The 19,088-nt window shown below is 43.1% G+C and overlaps 1 protein-coding gene across 2 annotated transcripts in view; it reads right to left on the minus strand.

Moving 5' to 3' along the window:
• creld2 (cysteine-rich with EGF-like domains 2) overlaps positions 1-19,088 on the minus strand; it is a 33,758-nt gene that overhangs the window by 8,567 nt on the left and 6,103 nt on the right. For both annotated transcript variants that reach the window (XM_070897399.1, XM_070897398.1), the window contains exons 3-6: positions 15,439-15,549; positions 10,028-10,119; positions 7,596-7,772; positions 3,904-4,014 (exon numbers count right to left, since the gene is read on the minus strand). In XM_070897399.1, coding sequence (XP_070753500.1) covers positions 3,904-4,014; positions 7,596-7,772; positions 10,028-10,119; positions 15,439-15,549 — 491 coding nt within the window. The remainder of the gene's footprint in view (positions 1-3,903; positions 4,015-7,595; positions 7,773-10,027; positions 10,120-15,438; positions 15,550-19,088) is intronic.

The following is a 19,088-nucleotide window of genomic DNA, read 5'->3' on the forward strand; positions in this document are numbered from 1 at the left end:
AATGCCAAATGGTTGGAAGGGAAGAAAAGTATTTAGTAATATTTTAAATCAATTAAAACAAGCCAAATTACTTGTGTGTGGAACTATGAATCAGTCACAAAGGAACATTTAGAGATCTTCAGACCACTTCACTCTCAGGACTTGCTGACAGGAACAATTGAAAGTTCAGTGACTGAATATCTGTGCTGTGCTTTGAATTTAGAATAAATGAACTGGATCGTTAGCATTGAAGGGTTTAGCTTGGTCACAAGAACACAAGAAAAAGGAGCAGGAGTGGCCATTTGACCCCTCGAGCCTGCTCCGCCATTTAATAAGATCATGGCTGATCTGATCATGGACTCAGTTCCACTTCCCTGCCCGCTCCCCATAACTATTCCCTTATCGCTCAAAAATCGGTCTTATCTCCGCCTTAAATATATTCAATGACCCAGCCTCCACAGCTCTCTGGGGAAGATAATTCCACAGATTTACAACCCTCCGAAAAAGAGATTCCTCCTCATCTCAGTTTTAAATGGGCGGCCCCTTATTCTGAGACAAAGGGCCCAAGTTTCCACACGATAAAAAACGGGCGCCCCTCCGGCGCCGGAAAAAAAAATCGCGATTCTGGAGCATTCTGCAGCTCCTTGTCTGCCTGGCGCAGTGCCCAGGGGGGCGGAGCCTACACTCGCGCCGATTTTGTAAGTGGGAGGGGGCGGGTACTATTTAAATTAGGTTTTTTCCTGCCGGCAACACTGCGCGTGGGCGTTGGAGCGTTCGCGCATGCGCAGTGTGAAGGAAACATTGGCACTCGGCCATTTTTGTAGTTTTTTGTAGCTGTTTCATTTTTGAACATTTTTTAATAAAAGCACATTGCCATCAGCACAGAGAAGGCTGCAGGAAGCCTCAGAAAGTTGAGGCAGCCGTTTCCTGACGACCTCCCCCTTTTGCCGTCGGGAAATGGCTCCTCAATTTCTGAGGCTTCCTGCAGCCTTCTGTCTCCTTCCCTTCCGCCGTCTGGAACGGCTTCCTCCCCCGCCCCCCCACCCCACGTTCGGGAACGGCTGCCTCGTTTTGTGAGGCTTGCTGCAGCATTCTCCCTGGCTGAAGCACTTTCACACAGGTAGGAAGATGGTTTATTTAATCTTTTCTTTGCTTATAAATTTTTATTCAGGTTGGATTTATTTGTATAATATTTGTATAAGTATAAATAAGGATTTATTGTAGAATTTAATGACTTCCCTTCCCCCCACCTCGTTCTGGACGCCTAATTTGTAACCTGCGCCTGATTTTTTAATGTGTAGAACAGGTTTTTTCAGTTCTACAAAAATCTTCACTTGCTCCATTCTAAGTTAGTTTGGAGTACGTTTTCACTGTGGAAACTTTCAAATCAGGCGTCAGTGGTCGGACACGCCCCCTTTTGAAGAAAAAATTCTGTTCCAAAGTAGAACTGTTCTACCTGACTATAACTGCAGAAAAAAAAATGTGGAGAATTGCGATTTCTAAGATAGTCCGTTCTCCACCAGTTGCTCCTAAAAATCAGGCGCAAATCATGTGGAAACTTGGGCCCTATGTCCCCTAGTATTAGTTTCCCATGAGTGGAAACATCCTCTCTGCATCCACCTTGTCGAGTCCCCTCAGAATCTTATATGTTTCGATAAGATCACCTCATTCTTCTGAACTCCAATGAGTATAGTCCCAACCCACTGAACCTATCTTCATAAGTCAACTCTCTCATCTCCAGAATCAACCTAGTGAACCTTCTCTGAACAGCCTCTAATGCAAGTACATCCTTCCTTAAATACGGAGACCAAAACTGCACGCAGTACTCCAGGTGTGGCCTCACTAATACCTTGTACAATAGTTGTAGCAGGACTTCTCTGCTTTTATACTCTGTCCCCCTTTCAATAAAGGCCAACATTCCATTCGCCTTCCTGATTACTTACTGTACCTGCATACTAACCTTTTGTGTTTCATGCACAAGGCTCCCCAGGTCCCTCTGTACTGAAGCACTTTGCGATTTTTCTCCATTTGAATTATAATTTGCTTTTCTATTTTTTCTGCCAAAGTGGATAACCTCACATTTTCCTACATTATACTCCATCTACCAAATTTTTGCCCACTCACTTAGCCTGTCTGTATCCCTTTGCAGATTTTTTGTGTCCTCCTCACAATTTACTTTCCCATCAATCTTTGTATCATCAGCAAATTTGGCTACATTACACTCAGTTCCTTCATCCGAGTCATTAATATAGATTGTAAATAGTTGAGGCCCCAGCACCGATCTCTGTGGCACCCCACTAGTTACTATTTGCCAACCGGAAAATGACCCATTTATCTCGACTCTCTGTTTTCTGTTAGTTAGACAATCCTCTATTCATGCTAATATATTACTCCCAACCTCGTGAACTTTTATCTTGTGCAGTAACCTTTTAAGTGGTACTTTATCGAATGCCTTCTTGAAATTCAAATACACCACATCCACTGGTTCCCCCTTATGCTTGTTACATCCTCAAAGAACTCCAGCAAATTTGTCAAACATGATTTCCCTTTCATAAAACCATGCTGACTCTGCTTAATTGAATTATGTTTTTCCAAATGTCCTGCTACTGCTTCCTTAATAATACTCCAGCATTTTCCCAACGACAGATGTTAGGCTAACCAGTCTATAGTTTCCTGCTTTCTGTCTGCCCCTTTTTTAAATAGGGGTACATAGAAACATAGAAAATAGGTGCAGGAGCAGGCCATTCAGCCCTTCTAGCCTGCACCGCCATTCAATGAGTTCATGGCTGAACATGAAACTTCAGTACCCCCTTCCTGCTTTCTCGCCATAACCCTTGATCCCCCGAGTAGTAAGGACTTCATCTAACTCCCTTTTGAATATATTTAGTGAATTGGCCTCAACTACTTTCTGTGGTAGAGAATTCCACAGGTTCACCACTCTCTGGGTGAAGAAGTTTCTCCTCATCTCGGGTGTTACATTTGTGTTTTTCCAATCTGCTGGGACCGCCCCAGAATTCAGGGAATTTTGGTAGATTACAACCAATGCATCCACTATCTCTGCAACCACTTATTTTAGGACCCTAGGAGGTAAGCCATCAGGTCCAGGGGACTTGTCTGCCTTTAGTTCCATTATTTTACCGAGTACTACTTCTTTAGTGATAGTGATTGTATTAAGTTCCTCCTTCCCCATAGTCCCTTGATTATCCCATATTGGGATGTTTTTAGTGTCTTCTACAGTGAAGACTGATGCAAAATATTTGTTTAAAGTCTCTGCCAGTTCCCTGTTACCCATTATTAATTCCCCAGTCTCATCCTCTAAGGGCCCAACATTTACTTTAGCCACTCTTTTCCTTTTTATGGACCTGTAGAAACACTATCTGTTTTTATATTTCATGCTAGTTTACTTTCATAATCTATCTTCCCTCACTTATTTTTTTCTTCGTTCTTTGCTGGCTTTTAAAAGTTTCCCAATCCTCTGGCCTCCCACTAGTCTTGACCACATTGTATGCCCTTGTTTTCAATTTGATACCATCCCTTACTTCCTTAGTTAGCCACGGATGGTTATCCCTTCTCTTACAGTCTTTCCTTCTCATTGGGATAAATTTTTGTTGAACGTTATGAAATATCTCCTTAAATGTCTGCCATTGCTCATCAACCGTCCCACTCTTTAATCTATTTTCCCAGTCCACTTTAGCCAACTCTGCCTTCATACGTTTGTAGTCTCCTTTATTTAAGCTTAGGACATTGGTTAGAGATCCAACTTTCTCACCCTCCAACTGAATTTGAAATGCAACCATGTTATGCTCACTCATTCCTAGAGGATGTCTGAGGTGCTAATGAATACTGGACTTAAACTTTTGAAGAGACAAAAGAGAGAGGAATGCACGGCAATGTTTTGCACTGTAATAATACAAGCATGCTTACCCACACAGACAACTCCATCTTCATCAGTGACAGCATCTATCCAGCCGCTTGCACATTCAGTGCAGTTCTTGCTCGATGGACCAGTGCACATTTTGCAGGCAGGCTGACAGGCTGTACATAGTTCAAAATATGTGTTATATAACTGACTGCAGGTCAACTTTCATTCCTTGCTGATAAACTACCTGCTATGGTACACAGCTGTCCAGTTACATGGTTGGTTTGACAAAGACTGACATAGTGCACAGTAGGAGGCTGTTTGGCGTTTCATGTCTGTGTTAGCTCTTCAACTGCAGCTGATCTCATTTCCCTGCCTTTTCCCCATATAAGCTCTGCCTCAACAGCCAACTTTATGCTAAAGCTTTAAATATTCCAATAACTCTTTGTGCAAAATAAAACCCCTCCCACCTCAAGTGATAATCCTCAGTCTCAGTTCCTGATTCCCCAACCAATGCACACATTCTTTCCTAGTTACCCTCTTACAAATTTTCAAAATTTTGAAAACCTCAATTAGATCCCTGCTTAATTGTCTCTGTCACAAATGAAATAGTTCCAATTGTTCAAGCCTTGTTCATAGCTACAAACTTTAATTCTCAGTATCATTCGAATGAATCATTGCTATTTATTCGTTGCATAGTATTACATAGTATTTACAGCACAGAAATATACCATTCGGCCCAATAGGTTCATGCTGGTGTTTATGCTCCACCCACAATTCTTCATCGAGCTCATTAACTTATCTCTCTATTGCTTTCTCCCTTATGAACCAGAACAGATCACAGTGCTCCAAGTGTGGTCTAACCAAGGTTCTATACAAGTTTAACATAACTTCCCTGTTTTTCAAATGTATCCCTATAGAAATGAGCCCCAGTGCTTTGTTTGCTTTTTTAAAATGGCCTTATTAACCTGCATCATTACTTTTAGAGATTTATCTGTACCCCCAGATCCTTCTGCTCCTCCACCCCATTTAAGAACATAAGAAATAGGAGCAGGAGTAGGCCATTTGGCCCCTCGAACCTGCTCCGTCATTCAATAAGATCATTAGACACTTATTTTCCAAGGAGTATCTGGCCACTTTAATCTTCCTACTAAAATGTACCACTTATCTATAATGAAGTTCATTGTCAATTATATGCCCACTCTGCAAGATTATTAACGTCTTCCTGCAATCCTCAATATTAACTATACATCCTAAATTGGTGTCATCTGCAAATTTTGAAATTGTAACCCGATTGTTTATGTAAATAGTAAACAACAGTGGTCCCAGCACAATTCTTGTGAACACCAGTCTGAGTAACTACTGTTAACCCTATCTCTGTTTTGTTTTGTACAGCTCGCTATCCATTCTACTACTTGTTATTTACAATATACATTAAATGATTTAGGCGAAGGAATTGAATGTAATATCTCCAAGTTGGCAAATTGTGAAGGAAGTGTTGTATTTGCGGATGACACTAAGTTGGATGGCAGTGTGAGCTGTGAGGAGGATTATATGAGGCTGCAGAATGACTTGGATAGGTTAGGTGAGTGGGCAAATGCATGGCAGATGAAGTATAATGTGGATAAATGTGAGGTTATCCACTTGTGGTAAAAAGAGAGACAGACTATTATCTGAATGGTGACAGATTAGGAAAAGGGGAGGTGCAACGAGACCTGGGTGTCATGGTACATCAGTCATTGAAGGTTGGCATGCAGGTACAGCAGGCGGTGAAGGCGGCAAATGGCATGTTGGCCTTCATAGCGAGAGGATTTGAGTATAGGAGCATGAGGTCTTACTGTGGTTGTACAGGGCCTTGGTGAGGCCACACCTTGAATATTGTGTACAGTTTTGGTCTCCTAATCTGAGGAAGGACATTCTTGCTATTGAGGGAGTGCAGCGAAGGTTCACCAGACTGATTCCCAGGATGGCAGTACTGACATATGAAGAAAGGCTTATATTCGCTGGAATTTAGAAGGAGAGGATCTCATCAGAAACATAAAATTCTGATGGGATTGGACAGGCTAGATGCAGGAAGAATGTTCCCGATGTTGGGGAAGTCCAGAACCAGGGGTCACAGTCTAAGGATAAGGGGTAAGCCATTTAGGACCGAGATGAGGAGAAACTTCTTCATTCAGAATTGTGAACCTGTGGAATTCTCTACCACAGAAAGTTGTTGAGGCCAGTTTGTTAGATATATTCAAGAGGGAGTTAGATGTGGCCCTTACAGCTAAAGGGATCAAGGGGTATGGAGAGAAAGCAGGAATGGGGAACTGAAGTTGCATGATCAGCCATGATCATATTGAATGGTGGTGCAGGCTCGAAGGGCCGAATGGCCTACTCCTGCACCTATTTTTCTATGTTTGTCCCTCAACTCCATATGTTCTGACCTTGGGCAAAGGCCTTTTGAAAATGCCATTCTATGGCTCCAATATTCTTCCTGTAATGGGGTGCTGAGAACTGACTAATATTTCAACTGTGGCCTAACCAATGTCTGACATAAATGCAATATAATTTCCTTACTTTTATGTTCAATGCCCCAATGTATAAAACTCAGGATAGACCTTTATGGCCTATTCTACCTGCATTTCATTGTTAAAAAGTTATATGCCTACACTCCTCTTTACTGCTCTCCATTGAGTATCTCATCATTTTGGGTCATCTTTTTTCAGTTCTTTTCCTCCAAAATGTACTGCTTCACATTTCTTGGCTTTGAACTACATCTGTCACCTTTCTAACTTGTCTTCCTGTAATTTCTTGCATTTTTCCTCACAGGCATGTGCCTACCCAACTCCGTGGTCTCTCTGACACTAGCCCAAGGCACCTTTAGGGAATTGTTGCTATTTTGGAGTCAAGGGCACAGGTAAGTACTGTGTGAGAGTGGGAACAGGGGTCTTAAGCCAGTGCACAGGCTTGCCCAACATTGGGTTTGGAAGATCAGCTGCAGCATTTCTAAAACTTAAAACAAAGAAGCAACATCAGCTGAATGTCAGAAGGTCTACTGCTCGGACACGGAGCAACCCTACACCTGTTAACACCACATCTCCCAATCTGCAGTCACATCCTGCTGCATCCCTGACTCCCCAGCAGCATTCCGCTGGGCATCAAGCAGAAAAGAGCACACTTTGCAGGTTGCAATTAGGCAATTTGTTGGGGCAGAGTTAAAGAATCTTTGTTCTGCTTCTAGCTGTGCTATACTTGACCTGGGAGTGTTTAATGCAGGCACCAGATGACAAGTATTCCACTCCCTCACACAGACATTCCTCACCTGGAGGATTACACAAAAAAACTTCAAAGTTTGAAGAAAACAGAAGATTTATTTTTAAATGCAGCTTTAAATTGAATTTCAACAGAAGTATCTTCCTCACATACGAGAATTAAGCATTAATATTTTCCCTTTTTAGGATAGCAGGTACCACAACATGTTGCTTTTTTGAATGTATCAAATGGATAATTGCTGGTTACTATTCCATTAAAATATTCAGTTGCAAACATTGTGGGTAAAGTGGCATCAACAACACCACTAAAACAAACTAACCATTTGTTATCTCATTATTGTTTGTGGGACCTCGTATTGCACAAGATGGCTCCATGTTTGCCTACGTATCAAGTGACAACAAATCGAAGAGTAACTGATTGGCTGTGAGGCACTTTGGATCATTCTACAGACGTGAAAGAACTAACTGAAGGGACTTACATTTTCAGCTCAGAAACGTACCTGTGCAGAGTGAATGGGTTTCATTCTGGAATTCACTGTAGTAGCCGGCAGCGCAGTCTTGACATTCTTCTCCTTTGTACTCCTTCATACAGCTGCAAGAGCCATCACCAGTCCGTGTACCATCGCCATCACATGAACCATGCCCATTGCAGGGCCTATCTGCACCACCGGGACATCCTAAAGTAATACAGATTATTAGACACAAGTAGTCACTTTAGAAATACAGGTCTGATAATGTAATTCCAGTGCTTCAAAGAACCATTTGCCATAATTTTAAATCGCCTTCCCCCAAAGATAATGATGCAGAATGGGGCAGGGTTCCACAACTAGTGACATTTAGTACCTCGCCCCAGTGACGACTCTTTATGTGAGCCAATAAGGAGTGGTGGCATTACAACTGAATCTGATCCTCTCGTCACCTAACATGCACACGCATGCAGTTACCAGCAGTGGCCACTAGATAGTGATCAAAAGCAGAAACCCAGGTTATTGCCCACGCACATTGAAGCCAACTGTACTGGACTCCCATTGCTATCTTAGCTGAAATCAGCTTAACACACACACAAGGATTATTTGATCCATATCACTTAGCACTACAACACACTTCATTTATCCACCGAGACATCAGGAACACACACTCAAGTCCTATCTAATGAACATGGGACCGTTCCACAGATATATCCACTGTACTTGCATCAATAGACAGGAAAATCACAAATGTTTCTGGACAATTCCTTATATTGCTGACATTTCTGAGGTTGCAGCAAATATGAAAATCATTTCCCACCTTATATATTTTGCAAATTATTTGCATGCCAATATTCAGACATGTTTTAGTTCTCCAGGTTGCTGGCAATGCACATACATGACTATTAAAAATTCTAAATGGATTAAAACAATGTATAATCAGCTCGGCTGCTGGCTTATTGTAAAAGTGACATTTGAGCATACAGATCAGAATGTCTTGGGCTCAATTCCCAGTCTGCTGAGGTAGTTGATCTGAGGTCAATAGGAGAGTTTCATTTGGCATCAGTGCCCTTAGATAGGGAGAGGGGGAAAACATTGGTGCTAATTGCTGTCAGGTGACCCCCGCTGGAAAGCGTGCACGTGCGTCAAATGTCAAGCGGACACTCGCTGCTGAGGCTCATATCTGAAAAAGTAGCTACTCGGATGAGGTACTGAGGGCAGCTAACACCTGTGAAAGCGTACCCCAGCATAAATCAATGCCCCCTGGAGAGGTTGCGAGAAAACTGAAGCGAGAGGGGGGGAAAAGTGGTGAATCTGTAATAGCAGGTGACCAGAATCCATAGTTAAGGAAAAGTCAACACAGCGAGAGAAATCTCCCTCCCCCATCACTTCAGTGCGTCTGCTCCAACTAGTTGTATACAGTTCAATAATGAGAACTGTGATGAGCTTCTATTTATTCAGGGGGTATGCACTTGCAGTCGGTCTACACCCCATTTTAAATTCTACTCCGTTTCAATGACAGCGTGTTAGAAGTGATCTTGCTGCGACACGTCAAAAGCATGCTGCACGTCAAGCTTTCATACCAGGTGGTCATTCCGTGTTGTTTAGAGAGACTTGGGCATTATATTAAGACATGAATTGAGGAAGAAGTAGACAAAATTACAGAAAAAATATACATGATTTTAAAGGTTAACACTAAATTGATTCCTGGGCCTGGTCTTCAATGTTGCATCGACCTCAGTTTTGCACTGGCCAGCTTTGCAAGGATTGGCGCTCATTCTCAATTCCTTTGTCAATTCAACTGCCAGTGGATTAAGTGGAGCGGGAGTGGGGGAGGGGGGGGGGGGAATCTATTTTCACAAAAAGTCGAAGAAAGCTAATTTTTCTCCATAATTAATGGATTTGAAGGACCATGAGACTTTGGAACAAGTGGTTTATGAGAACGAGACTGTAAACAGTCCATTAATTTTGGGAAAAAGTAACACATTTTTGTGTTAAGAGGAATTTTACTCTCATGTTTTACTGAAACCTCACTTGACTGCCTGAAACATGAAATTGTTATTGACTGACTGTGACTACTCTCCAATTGTCTCGAATAATACGTGGTCTACTCTTTACCCTGGTCTAGTCTAATGTTTGCTAATTAGTGTCATGCTTTGCACACAGCTCAACATGATCAAATGGCTTTTGATAACACAATTATACAAGGGATCCACTAAACTATTAAAGAAAGAGGTTAGTTAAAGTATTAACGCAGTTAGTTAATGCAGCAAAAGAAGCCTTTTGTTAAAATGCAATAACATGCAGGCTTTTTACCATGGGAAGGAACTAAATGTACATAATTTGACTTAATTAAAAGCATCATGTAACACAGCCATCAAAATTATGTCACAAGATACAGTTATATTGTTGTACGACATTGCATACACTGAAGTTCATAATGTTCACAAAAGGAATTACAGTACCAACACAGTCTACACCAAAGCTCCCAGCAGGACAGCAAACTTTAATCATATCCACACAGAACCAGAGGAAGAAATTAGGATGCGTTTTCTGTCTGCAATTAAAAAAAATTTAAATTTATCAGAGTAGCTAAATTTGAATGCAACACAAACTGATCATGTTCATAAAACTTTACAGCACAGAAGGAGGCCATTCAGCCCATTATGCCTGTGCGGCTTTTTGAAAGAGCTGTTCTATTCATCCCTCTCTTTCCCCACAGCAAATGTTCCCTTTTCAAATATTTTTCCAGTTCCCCGTTGAAAGCTTTTTTCTGGTAAACAGTTGCAGTGATTACAACATAATCATTCAGTGAAAACATTATCAGACATTTAATACAGAAGTTGACAACAGTCACAAAACCATCATTAGAATAAAACGTAACTCCACCTAGAACCAATACAAAAGCAAAATACTGTGGATGCTGGAATCCGAAATTAAAACGGAAAATGTGGGAAATCTCAGCAGGTCCGGCAGCATCTGTGGAGAGAAAGAGTTAACGTTTCAGGTACCTTTCACTGCCCCTGCATATTCTTATGATTCCGTTACATCTCGAACTTTTCCAGTTCTGATGAAGGGTCACAGACCCAGGAATGAGATCAGTGCAGTACTGAGAAATTATATTGGCTCAGAAGATCAAGATGTAGAATCAGTTTGGGTGGAGATAAGGAATAATAAAGGGAAAAAGTCGCTGGTAGGTGTAGTCTATAGACCCCCCTAACAGTAGCTACACTGTTGGACGGAGTATAAATCAAGAAATAATAGAGTCTTGTAAGAAAGGTACGGCAATAATCACGGGTGATTTTAATCTTCATATTGATTGGACAAATCAAACTGGCAAAGGTAGCCTGAAGGAGGAGTTCACAGAGTGTATGCGGGATGGTTTATTGAAATAATACATTGTGGAACCAACCAGGGAGCAGACTATTTTAGATCTGGTAATGTGCTGATGATATAAAGATGGGTGGGAAAGCAAATTGTGAGGAGGACACAAAAAATCTGCAAAGGGATATAGACAGGCTAAGTGAGTGGGCAAAAATTTGGCAGATGCGGTATAATGTGGGAAAATGTGAGGTTATCCACTTGGCAGAAATAATAGAAAAGCAAATTATAATTTAAATGGTTGAAAAATTGCAAAGTGCCACAGTATAGAGGGACCTGGGGTCCCTGTGCATGAAACACAAAAATTGGTATGCAGGTACAGCCAGTAATCAGGAAGGCAAACGGAATGTTGGCCTTTATTGCAAGGGGGATAGAGTATAAAAGCAGAGAAGTCCTGCTACAATTGTACAGGGTATTGGTAAGACCACACCTGGAGTACTGCGTACAGTTTTGGTTTCTGTATTTAAGGAAGGATATACTTGCATTGGAAGCTGTTCAGAGAAGGTTCACTGGGTTGATTCCTGAGATGAGGGGGTTGAGGATAGGTTGAGTCGATTGGGCCTATACACATTGGAGTTCAGAAGAATGAGGTGTGATCTTATTGAAAGATAAGATAATGAGGGGGCTCGACAAGGTGGATGCAGAGAGGATATTGCCACTCATAGGGGAAACTAAAACTAGGGGACATAGTCTCAGAATAAGGGGCCGCCCATTTAAAACTGTGATGAGGAGGAATTTCTTCTCTCAGAGGGTTGTAAACCTATGCAATTCTCTGCCCAAGACAGCTGTGGAGGTTGGGTCATTGAATATATTTAAGGCGTAGATAGATAGATTTTTGAGTGATGTGAGTAAAGGGTTATGGGGAGCGGGCAGGGAAGTGGAGCTGAGTCCATAATCAGATTAGCCATGATCTTAGTGAATGGCGGAGCAGGCTCAAGGAGCCAAATGGCCTATTCCTGCTCCTATTTATTATGTTCTTATGTAACGAGTCTGGATAAATTAATGATCTCGTAGTGAAGGATCCTCTTGGGAAGAGTGATCATAGCATGGTAGAATTTCAAATTCAGTTTGGGAGCAAGAAAGCTCGTTCTCAAACTAGTGTCCAGAACTTAAATAAAGGTAATTACAAAGATATGAAAGTAAAGTGGACTGAGAAAATATATTAATGGGCAAGTCTGTAGAAAGGCAGTGGCAAACATTTAAGGAGATATTTCATAACCCTCAGCAAAGATATATTCGAGTGTGAAAGAATTACTCTAAGGATGAACCATCCGTGGCTAACTAAGGAAATAAAGGTTGGTAACAAATTGAGAACAAAGGCATACAATGTTGCGAAGAACAGTGGAAGGCCAGAGGATTGGGAATTTTTTAGAAATCAGCAAAGGGTGACTAAAAAATGATAGAGAGAGAAGATAGCTTATGAGAGTAAACTAGCAAGTAATATAAAAACAGACAGCAAGAGCTTCTACAGGTATATAAAAAGGAAGCGAGTAGCTAAAGTAAATGTTGGGTCCTCAGAAGATGAGACTGGGGAATTAATAATGGGAAACAGAGAAAGGGCAGAAACTTTGAACAAATATTGTGTATCGGTCTTCACAGTAGAAGACATTAAAAGCATCCCAAAAATTGAAAATCAAGGGGCTACGGGGGAGGGAGGGAACTTAAAACAATCATTCTCACAAGAGAAAAAGCACTTAGGAAAACTAATGGAACTAAAGGTGGACAAGTTTCCTGGACCTGATGGCCTGCATCCTAGGGTCTTAAAAGAGGTGGCTGCAGAGATAGTGGCTGCACTGGTTGTAATCTACCGAAATTCCCTGGATTCTGGAGGTGTCCCAGTGGACTGGAAAACCGCAAATGTAACGCCCCTATTTAAGAAAGGAGGGAGACAGAAAGCAGAAAACTATAGATCAGTTAGCCTAACATCGGTCATTGAGAAAATGCTGAAGCACATCATTAAGTAAGTAGTAGCAGGACATTTAGAAAATCATAATGCAGTCAAGCAGAGTCAGCATGGTTTTATGAAAGGGAAATCACGTTTGTCAAATTTGCTGCCGTTGTTTTAGGATGTAACGAGCAGGGTGGATACAGGGGAACCAATAGATGTTGTGTATTTGGATTTCCAGAAAGCATTCGATAAGGTGCCACATAAAAGGTTACTTCACAAGATAAGAGCTCATGGGGTTGGGGGTAATACATTAGTGTGGATAGAGGATTAGCTAACAGAAAGTAGAGAGTCGGGATAAATGGGTCATTTTCAGCTGGGAAACTGTAACTAGTGGGGTACCACAGGGATCAGTGCTGGGGTCTCAACTATTTACAATCTATATTAATGACTTGGATGAAGGGACCGAGTGTAATATAGCCAAATTTGTTGACGATACAAAGATGGGTGGGAAAGCAAGTTGTGAGGAGGACACAAAGAATCTACAAAGGGATATAGACAGGCTAAGTCAGTGGGCAAAAATTTGACAGATGGAGTACAATGTAGTGAAATGTGAGGTTATTCACTATGGTAGGAAAAATAAAAAAGCAAATTATTATTTAAATGGGGTGAGATTACAAAATGCGGTGGTACAGAGGGATCTGAGGGTCCGTGTACACAAAAAGTTAGCATGCAGGTACAGCAAATAATTAGGAAGGCAAATGGAATGTTGGCCTTTATTGCAAGGGGAATGGAGTATAAAAGTAGAGAAGTCCTGCTACAACTGTATAGGGTGTTGCTAAGACCACATCTGGAGTACGGCATAGTTTTGGTTTTCTTATTTAAGGAAGGATATACTTGCACTGGAGGCAGTTCAGAGAAGGCTCACAAGGTTGATTATTGAGATGAAGGGGTTGTCATATGAAGAAAGGTTGAGCAGGTTGTGCCTATACTCACCGGAGTTAGAAGATTTAGCGGTGATCTTATTGAAGCATATACAATTCTGAGGGGGCTTGACAGGGTAGATGCAGAGGATGCTTCCCCTAGTGGGGGAATCTAGAACTAGGGGGCATAGTTTCAGAATAAGGGTCACCCATTTTAAACAGAAATAAGGAAGAATTTCTTCTCTCAGAGGGTCGTGAATCTGTGGAATTCTCTACCTCAGAGAGCTGTGGAGACTGAGTCATTGAATGTATTTAAGGTGGAGATAGACAGATTTTTGAATGATAAGGGAGTCAAGGGTTATGGGAAGCGGGCAGGGAAGTGGAGTTAAGACCAGGATGAGATCAGACATGATCTTATTGAATGGTTCAAGGGACCAAATGGCCTACTCCTACTTCTTATGTTCTTATGGAGTGGGGTACTGAAGGTGCATGATCAGCCATGATCATATTGAATGGCGGTGCAGGCTCGAAGGGCCGAATAGCCTGCTCCGACACCTATTTTCTATGTTCTTATGTAGACCTGAAATGTTAACTCTGTTTCTCTCCACAGATGCTGCTGAGATTTCCAGCATTTTTTGTTTTTATTCCATTTAGAACTAATTCTGGACAAAAATAAAAGAGCATTGTGTCCTATTTAATACAATCCTAATTATGATTTTAATTACATTGGTTTGGAGGAATTAATTTGCTTTTGTACCAGTTTTGCAATCCGTTCCGAAATGCAGACACATCTGGTATTTGGTCCACTCTGAATGTATGGAATAGATTGCAAATCAGTACAATTGTTAAAAAGGAATTTTCAAGGACTTAAAATTAGGTAGTGTCTTTATATTTTAATCAAAATGGGATATTTTAGATCCACAAAGAAATTATGAAGCTGGTGCCCTTGATTAAAAGGAAACCAACTCTATCGGACATCCAGGATTTCTGACAAGAGAGGATTGTGAGCAAGTGTGTATTACTATGCTATGAAGATCAGGAGGTCTGAGGTTATATTCCCAGTTTGTTTTGAGTTACTTGATCTCAGTCAGGTCAAGTGTAGATCACTTGAATTAACCTCAACCTTCCTGGGCTAGAGGGGGAAAAATCAACACAGATCAGCCAGAATCCCTGATCCTAAACACGAGTCACCAACTCCTATTGGAAAGTGGGCACATGTAGATGTCAGCAGAAACAGGGTCAGGTCAGCAGTAATACCTTGAAGGAATAGCTTGCTAACACTGCAGGCTCATAGCAAAATCTAGTTCTACAGTGTTCCTCATGTGCTGGAATGTGTTTTAAAATGCTTTATAATTAGGATAAGAAAAGGTGGATGCTGAGTTGGAGTGGGGGCAAAAGGGATTAATGTCACAGTCTTTGTAAGGCAGGGAGTAAAGTAGGAAGGCAGAGGGAGCTATGCATGGAGTTCCTGAGGGCAGGAGTGTAATGGCTGCACATACAACCAATAGTGAAAGGAAGGGCGACAGAACAGAGGGAGTGCGGAATCAGGGGACGTTTTGTATTAGAGGAGCAGAGTGTGGAGACACAAGAGAGTGTTACAAACTCATAACAATAAACCCAAAGATTAATTATTTTGTCACGGATTTTGTAATAAAGACTAAATGAATTAGTTATAAAAGACACTTACATTGTGAACCACCAACGCTCAATATACTCTTCATTGGTTTCCACCATGAGATTACATTCAAACTCAGAATTCTCACACAGGGATTCAATAATTTCCACAAGACGAGTCTCACTAAATTAAAAAGAACAGTTACGAGCAAAAATCCTGTTCTACAAAAGCACTTAATTAAAATTTCCCTCATCAAAACATTTAAAAATTCATACAATTCTTCATATATACGAATGTAATAGCTACACATAGGCAGATAACATTACGAATCGCCCTTTCACACAAGTATGTGTAGTAGCTCTTTCTGTTGTTCTCATGTGCCCTCTCATCTATAGTAGCCCAAATTGCCATTAACCAAATGACACCAAGTGAAATTAATTCAATTCCCTGACCAAAAAAGTCTGGTGAAAACAAAACAATTACTTCACTTCAAAGCAATTTATTGTACATGAAGTGCTCAGATATTTGAGACAATTCAGGAGGACAAGTAACCAAGACATCACAGGCCAGATAGCTTAGGGCTTACAAGCTTCATCCGACATTGTAATCCATAACACATCTATGGCTAGTTATTGCTGCCCAGAGCGTCAAACACATCAGGACCCTTGACATGTGCTGTAAAACATACATTTCTGTAACTCAACAACACGTATTCCTCTTCCCTATCTACATGCTACCTTTACTGAATTATGTGGAAGTTGGCGACAATACATGGCACTAATTTGATGCCTCTGCCACTGACCCAAAAGTTGTTGCCAGTCTCAAATTGCCTATTAGCGACCTGGATGAACTAGAATGTCTTCCCGCTGAACGTTGGCAAAATGGTGACTATCCCCCTTCAGCTCCAGTCAGCATCTCCATGTCTCAGGCCTGAATTACATCAAACTCCCGGTCTCTCATCGCAAGCTCAATGAAGCAATGTGGAACTTCGGCATCTTGCTTGACCCCAAGCTCAGCTTTTCTGCCGCACATCCATTCTATTACCAAGACTGCTTTCTTGTACCTCCATTCCTAAAAACCTAGTCCATGCGTTCATCTCAAGCTTCGATCTCTAAAAACCCGATAGGTGGGCTCCCCGGCTCCAGCTGACCAAGTCTGTTATGTAATGATGTGTGTATCGTCCCAGTACCTTAAATGTAATGTAAGCACTATGCCACACCACAGAGGGCGCTGTGGTGAGAAACCTGGAAGTACCTAGAACAGGCACTCTATAAGGCTGACCACCACACCTGAAAGGCACTCTGGAGCTGAACAATAAAGGACGAAGGTCACAGCAGTTAGATTTACACCAGACCGTGTGGAGTCAGTGATTTGTGTGCTACATACACCACATTGGCAACTAGGAAGCGGACGAACTCCACGCAACCATGGCTACTCTGGGCTCGCTAAAGGATTTTACCGTGGGCAATGATTGGGAGGCCTTCACGGAAAGGCTCGAGTACTACTTCACAGCAAACGACCTGACGGAGGACACGGACGCAATGAGAGATAAACGTAAGGCGATATTGCTCTCCAGTTGTGATGAGGTTTACTGTCTCGTCAGGGATTTGCTGGCACCCGGGAGTGCCAGGGACAAGTCATACGAGGAGCTGACTGAATCATTCGTGACCAGTTGAAACCGAAGGAGAGCATCCTCATGGCCAGATACAAATTTTATCATCACTGCAGACCCGAGGGCCAGGATATCACCAAATATGCTGCGGACCTCTGGAGACTCGCGGCGCCGTGTGATTTTGGCGCACACCTTGACGAGACTTTGCAGGACGTTTTCGTTATGGGGATTGGCCACGAGGGTCTCCTTCACAAGCTGTTAGCCACGGAACCACAATAATTCTGACAAAGGCCATCACCATCAGCCGGGCACATATGACCTCAACTTGCAGCACCAAGCAAATAATCCACACAATCTAGAACCGGCAGGCACTGTCCACAGGATGGCACCCACCACAGACAAAACTGCAGAACGTGGCTCTGTCCAGGGCAGAGAGCACGGACCTCGGGGTCCTGGAACTCAGTCCGCTGAGGGGGGCCAATCAAGCAGCACCATGCTGGCGCTGTGGAGGAAGCCATGAGGCTCACCGGTGCAGGTTTGCGGAGTACACGTGCAATACCTGCCACACGAAAGGCCACCTTCAGCGTATGTGTAAAAGAAATCGGACTCACCATGTGGCTGAGGAGATGGGGGATGATCTACTGTTCAGCGAGGAGCAGGTAGAAGAAGATGAGGAGTTTGGACTGCACACGTGTACCGACGATTCGCCCCCAGTGATAAGGGAAGTAAAAATCAACAGAGTCCCTGTGAGTATGGAAGTGGACACGGGCTCGGGTCCGTCGTTGATGAGTCGGAGAACTTTTGATAAAACTGTGGATTAACCCAGCTGCACGACCCAAGCTGGTCCCGGTCACGGCTAAGCTGCGTACCTACACCATGGAACTGATACCTGTTCTTGGCACAGCGATGGTGCAGGTATCCCACGGGGACGAGACACACGGTTTACCTTTGTGGGTCGTTGCAGGCGATGGGCCGACACTCCTCGGCCGGAGGTGGATGGGGACGGTCCGTGGGAGCTGGGAAGACTTCACCCCTCCACAGGCTGCTGCTCCCCGGGGTGCTGCCGTGCCCCGGGTCCCTAGAGAGCAGCGCCAACTGAGCTGGAGCTGCAGCCTCAATACACTCACAGGCAAGTCCCAGCCCCGGACCTCAAGCCACAGGCCCGGACCTCAAGCCACAGAGATCCTGCAGCCTCAGCCCCCACAGGCAAGCAGCCCTGCAGAGAGAGGCCTAGTGTGGGGGGGGGGGATGAGCCGGCGGGGTGCGAGGGATCCAGGATGGCCGGCGGATCGGAAGAGCCCCGCCGAGGAAGTTGCCGTCGGGCGGGCCCCGCAGAGGAGCTGTTAGCGTCGGGCGGCGGCAGCAGCTGGAGGTCGGCGGCCACGGCGGCCGCTACGGAAGCCGCGGGGGACGCGGCAAGTCAGGTGGCAGCGGAGGGGAGCGGAGGCTGTGACGGCGGAGGGCATCCGGAGCGGCGGAGAAGAAGATGGCGGCGGCATCGTGTTCAGAGCAACAGAGCATCAAAGATGGCGGAGCCCAAGGAGAAGCCTCGTGGAATCCTCCTGCATCAAAGATGGCGCCTTAAAAAGGAAATGTACCTGGGAGTCTTAAAAGGGCCTTACCAAGAGGTGGTCCCCACAAAGGACTTCTGTAAGGCAGAGCGAGTCTAAAATGAGCTATGTTAATGTGAGATGGCGAATTTATAATAAGAATTAATTTTTTAATGCTGAATGGTCACTGTATTTGTGTAAAATAATGGATATGAAGTACAATTAATGATAAGGGCTAACAAGGAAATCAGGGATCCGTTACCAGTCAATAACTAGTTAATGTACCAGATAATATGTACCATACTAACGCACTGTCTATGCCTACCTGCCTTCCGTTGGACAAGTGTGATGTTATGTATTGATGTATGTATCGTTGTCCTGCGTTCCGGCGGGGTGGGGGAGGTGATGCTATGTAATGATGTGTGTATCGTCCCAGTACCTTAAATATAATGTAAGCACTATGCCACACCACAGAGGGCGCTGTGGTGGGAAACCTGGAAGTACCTAGAACAGACACTATATAAGGCTGACCACCACACCTGAGAGGCACTCTGGAGCTT

The sequence above is a fragment of the Pristiophorus japonicus genome, chromosome 13 (genome assembly GCF_044704955.1).
Source record: "Pristiophorus japonicus isolate sPriJap1 chromosome 13, sPriJap1.hap1, whole genome shotgun sequence".
NCBI lineage: Eukaryota > Metazoa > Chordata > Chondrichthyes > Pristiophoridae > Pristiophorus > Pristiophorus japonicus.